Raw genomic sequence first — 8026 nt, forward strand, 5'->3', positions numbered from 1 at the left:
GGCTGATGACCACGGCCCACCTGTACGGGGCTTCCCTGACTTTGCTGCAGCACAGCTCCCTCTGGTCAGTCTCTGCAACAACCTCTAATGTGCTGCTTTTTCCTACAGCCGCAAAGACTTAAGCCGAGTGATGCTGCACTAACGCCTGTGGCTCGCAGCACAGGCCTGGGTTCACGTGCTGGGCTGGTGCTCGGCGGCTTGTGGCGGTTTCAGCTGTAAAGCGGCCCTACTGCGGGGCGGGCGGCGGCAGCCGCCAGGCACCAGCGGGCGGCGCGCGAGCTCCGCGGCGGAGCTGCCTGGGGCACCTTGCCAAAAATGTGTGCGTGTGCACTGAGAAACTGTCCTTCATCTCTCTTTGTAATCAGAGTGTTTGTGAATAGCTTCTGCAGAGGGTGTGTATACAGTAATAGGGTTGCAATGCTCCTTTCTACCTGGAGATTAGATTATAAAATGGGCCTGAAAGTAACTCCGGACATATGTGTATGTGTTTCTGTAATTGGTGGTGTTGGGAGAGTCAGTAATTAGATTGCACTCAAATTATGGCAATAAGTTGAAAAGTTGGTCTTTTGACTTGTGTGCTCTGAAGTGGTATTATTGCCACTACTGAAGCACTGAAAACACTACGGCAAAATAAACTGTTTTCTTCCTAGAGCTTTCTGCTTTGTTATCATACACGCCAATTCCTAGACTATCTAATGCTTCTTAAAGCCACAAAGATGTAAAATCAAATTACTACATATCTGTTCCCATGTCCACTTGAAAGTATCGTTATTGGTCTGCACTCTTCCTGGGGTGGAGCATCACACTTCCCACCATATCTGAGCAAAATATTATACTCCAGGTTGTGTTTTACACGGAGAACGCAGAACAAACTAGTCTATGCGGTTGACAGGTTTACTAGACGCTTCCTGGAATCCTGAGTTCTAGAAAAACAACTTTACTAGGCCCTTTTTAGCAGGCCTCTGACTTTCCAGCATAACACTCATATTGCTACTGCACGGTGCCTACAGCTGCAGACTGCTTTAACCAAACCAAACCAAAATGAAAAAAAACCAGAGGCTCCCAAACAGCCTCTTCCCCTCCTACTTCCTTTTGCCCAGAATCAGTAACTCCACTACCAAGCACTCTCCCTTCTCGCTTGTGGCTCTGTGTAGAAACCCAACTACCACAAAAACCCATCCAGAGGGATGGATGGCAGAGCCCTGCTTGTTCTGGTTACAATTACTGCTGTGGCTGCTTGTGCCTGTGTGTGTGTGAGTGTTTGTTTTCCTACCGCTTTTGAGCCTATACAGTTGTCAGTAGAATGAGAGAGAGAGCTTTATTGTCTGACCTAAGGTACTGTTTGTTTGTTTTAAGTTTATTGCAATCATAATTGCTCTTTAAAATGTTAAGTATAAATAATAGAAGCATTAATCATGCTTGTAAACTTGGGCAATAAGACTGAAATGGATGATCCTGCTTTTTTTTTTTTTTTTTTAAACATGAGCTGTATTTGCAAGATAAAGTAAGAGGCTACTGTTGGAGAAAAAGCGCTCATAGAATAAACTGACACGTGGTGAGAATGCTTCACTACTGAAAGGAATGGAAGTTACTTACAAAGATGCAAGCGTGTTTAGACATGCTAGCACCTGCTGAAAATTACTTGAGGAATTCTCAGAACTTGTTGTAAATGGTTTCATTTTGTTATTTGATGACCAATGTTAAATGGAAAAATATTCTAAATAAGCTTACAGTTTCTTTATGGCTAGCATTTAGTGCAGAGTAGAAAAAATGCCTACTATTAGTACGATGGAGAAGACGACATGCACCTGACCAATTTTGCTGCAGGGCTGTCCACATTTACCTTGTGTACGTAGGAGCTGGAAAGCTCCTGCTCGGAAACTCTATGCACAGCTTCTGATACTGAAAAAGCCATCAATTCCATGTACAGTCACTATTTGTTTGTTTTCCAAGATTGGAAATACTTGGGCCTGCCCTTAGGCAAAAGCCCTAATACAGTAGTGTCTTTTTTATTTCAGGCCTTTACATAACCTTCAGAGGATATATGGCCTCTAGCTGGTGTGGTCAGTGAAGGCTCAGGCTCGGCAGTGAGTCAGAGCAATGGTGCAACACCAAACAGCGCTGCCAGCTGGCTGCCTGCCATGGGCTAGGCTAGGTGGCCCATCTTGCTACAGAGGGAGGTAACAATAATCTGTCAGGGGGAAGGGGAGAAGGAGAGAGACTGTTGGGAGGAAGAGAAGCTGAGACGGACATAGGGGTGACATGAAGGTTGTAGAGAAGCTGCAAATACAGCTTTCTCAGCAGAAAAAGTCTGAATTTCCTCTTGTCTCTCCCCTCAGTATCATTTGGCCCAGCGCTATAAGAAAGAATTAGTTGAATGTACGCAGGGCTTGTTACTTAACAAGGAAGAGGGGCACCCTCTCTGGGACCGGAAGGCTATTGAGGTGTACAGCATGGATGTTTACTTGAATAGCTGCGGACTGCAGAATGTGGCTGCACTAACCATTACCACGAAAAGTCTTTAAGCCTTACTACACTGGACTTTATTTCTAGCTGCTGATGTAATTTTCCTTGTTGATTTTAATATGCCTTGGGACATCCAGCTGTTACTAATAGCAATTTCTTTGAGAATCGCTGTTACGTTGTTGGTTCAACCACACAAATAGGAAGTCATCAGCAAGAAGAAACACTAACTGCTTATTCAATAAGTGATTTTTTTTGCCAAAATTGCTGAATAGGCAGCAGTCTTTGACAATGAAGTGGCATTCAAATTCCTACTACAGTGAAATGCCACTAACGAGCAAGAGAACAGAATATAAAGGGCTAAATTAAAGTAGAAACTGTTTAGTCGCTGAAAGCCTTTGTATTTTGTAAGGCCTTTAACATTGTGAAATCCCCTATGTATTCAACAGAAAACTTCTCTCTCGTGAAATCCACAGATCAGTGATAGCATGGGAACAAACACAGAGGTTTTGCCGGCTCTGGCTTTTCAATCAAGACCTAGAGCAGCTGCTTTCAGCGTTGAGAAGAGTTGTGTTTCCATCCCTGCTAAGCCCCTGATCTTGGTTCCTCCTTTCGGCTGTGTCTGGTGATAGTTTTGATGCTTTTGACACTTGGCTGTTGGGAAACACCTGGCCACAGCAGTAGCTTTATTCCCTCCTCCCCTCCCAACTGCAGCTTAGAAGGCCGAGTGACTGAAATAATCTTGTACTTGACACAAAAAGTTCAGTCATTTTCCTGCCAAGGGCAAGTTTGAATTCAGTACTATCTATCGCCCAACGCTGAAGCTAACACCGCTGCACAGAAGTGGTGCAGCAGGCAGGAGTCAAAGTCGCTGGCTGAAACAAAAGGACCACGAGCCAGAGTTTCTGGACTGACGAACGGCCATGGAGCATATCGCAGCTACTGTTACTGATCTGTAAACCAGAAGGGATATAAGGCCTAGTTAAAGCCTGCCAAGTGTTTTGATATGCTTAAGTAGAAGGTACCTTGCACAGTTAAGGTATTAAGAGTGGATATATTGGAACTGGTTCACCTTCATTTCTAAAGACCCGTGATGAAATAGGTATTTTGAAATCCTATGGATGATGAGACCAACTTTGAGTGCAGCTCAGTAGCATAATGAGGTCATCTATGTACACAATATAACTTTATCAGCCATGAATGATTTGAATGTATGAAGTGACACACAGAAATTGACTCTTCTGTCTCTGATTTAATGTAAAATCTTACCCAGCTGCTCCTTGGTCAGGTACTTTCAGGAAATCCAAGCTGTCTGGTTGCTCTGAAATCCTGCCTGATCCTCCTGACAGCTGCTGTGGTAAAGGTGGTCGGATCATATTTGTGTACAGGTTTTTCTGATTGGCTCGTTGATTTGCTGGGACTTGGGAATGTGGCACAGACTGTGGGGGGGTTATTATGCCATTCTGATGATGACCTAGAAGTCAAGAAAGCATGAGCACATCCAGGCTAAATTACAGCTCAGAAAAGATAGCCTTTTTCCTGTGTTTGTTAGTGGTTCAGCTGTCAGAGAGAGACTCAGCTATCAAGGAACTTAAAGCGCTAATCCTAAACTTTCACTTATACATGGTTTCAGGTTCACTGATTTTTAGACTTATGACTTCATAGATTCTTGCTCAAGTTTGAGCCATGTGGCTAGACTGTTGTGAGTGTGGAAGAGGATTTGCAAAGCTCTCAGCTGAATTCAACCTTATCAATGTTACTCAACACGTAACTACCCTGCCTCTATTTAAAAACAATGCATAAAATTTTATCCAGATGGTCTTCAGCTGCAGGGTCTTCAGCTGAAGCTATGTAGAGTTACTGGACTCTGGATTTTTTTTTTTTATTTAAAAAGTTCAAAGGGACCAAATGCCTGAAATTCTGTCCAACTCCCTGAATACTTGGTGGACTTTTTTTTTTTTTTTTTTTTAAGTTAATTACAAATATTTGCCTAGTTAACAAGCAAGTTTAAAAAGATTTGTTCCTACTTTGATAGCTCAAAATGTGTGTGAATTTTCCAGGCGATGATAAGGGTAGATGCTTTTAAATAACTATGCCTCTAAAGTGAATTTAAAACAAACCTACCCATGTTTGAGCTACTTAAAGGATTAGGGCTTAAGGAGCTCAATCCTGCATTCTTTGCATTCTTAAAACTCCCACTGAATTAAATGGGAGCTATGTTTATATTAAAAATTAGAATGGTTACTGCTGTGGGGTGATCCTCTCCTTTTTTCCTTGTGATTATGCCAGCTGAAAATTAGCAGAATGACTAGCTGTGCAGAGAGCCGAATTCATAATTATGACTTGAAAAAAAGCCTGCTGCATTCAGCACCTAGTCTTCACTTCTGACATTCTCTTGGTGCTATGGCAGACCTTAAGTAGTCATGAACTTATACATAAAACTCACTTTGGGCCCCAAAGTAGGATTAAGCTAGTACAGCATGTACATTATGGCTATATAAATAAAGTTGTATTTAACTCTGACTATATATGCAACAGCCTGTTCAGCTACTGGACCACTGTAATTTCAAAATGGACATGAAAGTAGCAGCATACGTTTCAAATGATGAAGGATGATGGCTCACAGAGTTTCTTTCCCACACTGTGGAAGCAGGATGAAGAAGGTTGTTTGTGCCTTTCAAGGAGGCAGATGCCCAAATCACCCTACTGCCTCAGGCTCCTTGGAACTCCTGGCTGATCTCCTCGGAACTCTTTTATACCTGTTATCTTTTTAATCTTAGTTTCCAGTTATAGTTAGCTATTTTACAAAAGGGTTTGTAACTTTTCTTTTTTAAAATAATGTAAGATAAGGCAATTGAATTGAGGGCTTGGTGGAAGATTTCTGCTCATGCTCGTGCTTTAAACAGGCTACCTTAATACATAAGGGTCAATGCCAGCATTTAACTTTAGTAGTTACACTTGTCCTGCCAGGTTCATGAACATCTGTAGTGTAACCTGAGAGGAAAGGTAGCCCAGTGTCTTGCTGCACAAAAAGGCAGGGTCTTCTAATAAAGACCCTCTGTTGACCGTTCAGCAGTTGCCACAAGTCTTGGAGGGATCTATTACTAACAGGCCACACTGCAGGTATGGACATCAACTGGGGCCAGTGGCTTGAGTACAAATCTACATTCAAACTGTTTTAACGTGAGGAAAGTTTGGGCTTGGTCTACAGTCACAAGGCTTTCCCAACCTACCCAATTATTTTTGTCTTTTTCATGCAGCTGTAATACTACTGAAAGGGTCTTTGACAATGCTGTTCAAACAGATGTCCCTTGTTCTAATTCACTCTATATGACTATTTGGTATGAACAGCAGTGTTCTCTATCAACAGTCAGAAGCCATGGTTTGCAGACTGGCTAACAACTTCTTTAACTGCAGCAATTTAAATCTCTTGACACTTTACTACAAGCAGTTCTTGCAGATCGTGCACTCCTTAGTTTGATTCATACTGCCGTGAGGTCTTACTGGGATCAGAAGCTGCCTGTTTAATTTGGTGACCAAGGCTGGTTGTACCTCTGACTTACACTCTTAGCATTGTGCTTCTCAATAAACAGCAGCTGACTGAAAGAGAACCCTTTGTCAGAAATACTCTGGGGAGTGTAAGGAAAAAAACCACTTGGGAAGTGGTGGGCCAATGGGATATTGTTCTCTCCTCTGAGTTCATAGGCTAAATTAATCATATCTCACAAGGGCAGAAGTGAAACACCCTAATGACATCAATCTCGTGAAGGAAAAAAAAGCTACTTACTGGCACGGCTGATATGCTTCAAAAAGTTGTTACGCAACACGACAGGGCAACAAGATATAAATTGCACTGCATATTGTTTTGCATATGGCACTGAAAGCAGTTTCATTGCTAACCATTGTCTAGGTCTGTGCTGAGTGTATATATTTTTGCCCTAAAAGGAAAGCGAACAAGGCTACGGGGTATTCAGCGTTTTATAGAGAGGCTGACCATGCCAGCATCCCTAACAACTGGGGCATGGCCAATGGGATACCAGTTTGATCGGCACCAACATCCAACAACATAGTTTATTAAATCCCTACAGAGTTGAAAAGCCTTTTCAAACATACATGTTTCAGTTAGGCTCATTCAAAGAGTATTTGAAAGCCTCACTAGGAAATTTCTACGGTGAAAAAAAAGTCAGATGACAACAATAAAGGACTGACTGGGCATTGTTTTCGCCCAAGACAAAGACGACTTACCTGGAGGAGGAGGTGCAGCTCTCATAGGGTACGTCTGACCTTGAGACCTGCTGGAATACCCTCTGCTTTGGGTAAGGTTCCGTCTAGTAGGACCTATAAGAAACCAGCAACATTTTGTTAGCCTTTCTGACTAAACTCATTAGACAAGTCCTTCTGGCTGCCAGGCCTCCCTGTGATCAGACAGGGCTGATCTTTAGGGATAAGGAATCTGCCTCCTAGGGAGGAGCCATTCAGCCACATGATTTAAATTGAAGCTGTCTGAAGGCTGCTGTAAACGGGACACAAAAATATCATTTGCTGTATGGACTTGTTTTAGAAACCACTGACAGCTGACACAGCAGTACTTTTAGCGATACTGTTTCTGATCAGTAATTTTTCTGTGCATACAGGTACACGTTTTCCAGTTCTGTGATACCAAGTGATTTCTCCAGATGAGGAGAATTTTTCACTGGCCTGTTTACTTGCAGTCCCCCGTTTGACAGAAAAACAGTTTAGCAAAACATTTCCAGCTCTCATTAAAACATAGATGTTTTACATTGAAAGGAGATTAGTTCTTGCTTTTCCTTATTGTCCATGGCAGCAATGCAGGCAACGCTTTCCCATTCTGCCCACAGACTCTTTTTTTCTTCACAGCACAGAAACAGTATGAGAAAAAGATGAAATATGAAACCTCTGAGACTCATATAGTTGCAGCTCAGCCTTTGCTGATGTACAGAGGTTACCTTTCCTCATATCACAACTTGTCCTGTCCTGAGGCAGACCTTTCTGCATCAGCAAGACTGTAGGAATGGAGGAGCTTAAAGCAGTGACAGGTTCTTCCTCAAACTGCTCGGCTAATGTGCTGTTTGTATTCTATCACATGATTAAACACATTCCTTTTGCCAAAGGGACAAGACTTTCAGACACCTCAGAAAGAGTCACTATATAATAGTGAAGGAAACAAATTCCAGAAAGACTGCAGAGTCTCAGGGAACTCTGTTGTAGCGTTAGGATCTATAATTTGATCTTCTTCTCAGTGGTACAGACTGTTACAACCAATAAAGAACATACATACATGCTGAGTCGAGATGCAAGCAAGGAGAGAAAGAAAGAGTCAACCATTCACTAAATTTTCAAACCTCACTAGTTTCTAAAGGAAAGTCATACTTACGGGAATTCTTTGGTAGGCCTGGTCCGATGCTGATCTGCAGCACTTTGTTACTGGGCTTGAGAATGGCTATATCACCTTGGCCTTGCATAAACTGTACTTGACGAGACCCACCGGAGCTCCAGGGCCCCCAATTCTCCTTTTTTAGCTTCACTTCAAGTCTAATATAAG

General features: G+C 42.5%; 1 protein-coding gene across 7 annotated transcripts in view; it reads right to left on the reverse strand.

Annotated features, from left to right (window-relative positions):
- Positions 1 to 8026, reverse strand: part of MYO1E (myosin IE) — a 125615-nt gene that overhangs the window by 3776 nt on the left and 113813 nt on the right. For all 7 annotated transcript variants that reach the window (XR_011143790.1, XM_068958853.1, XM_068958851.1 and 4 more), the window contains 3 exons: positions 7859 to 8016; positions 6709 to 6801; positions 3733 to 3937 (listed from right to left, as the gene is read on the reverse strand). Coding sequence is in view for 6 of the 7 variants with exons in the window: in XM_068958853.1 (XP_068814954.1) it covers positions 3733 to 3937; positions 6709 to 6801; positions 7859 to 8016 (456 nt within the window). In the remaining variant the exon portion in view is untranslated. The remainder of the gene's footprint in view (positions 1 to 3732; positions 3938 to 6708; positions 6802 to 7858; positions 8017 to 8026) is intronic.

The sequence above is a fragment of the Struthio camelus genome, chromosome 12 (assembly GCF_040807025.1).
Source record: "Struthio camelus isolate bStrCam1 chromosome 12, bStrCam1.hap1, whole genome shotgun sequence".
NCBI lineage: Eukaryota > Metazoa > Chordata > Aves > Struthioniformes > Struthionidae > Struthio > Struthio camelus.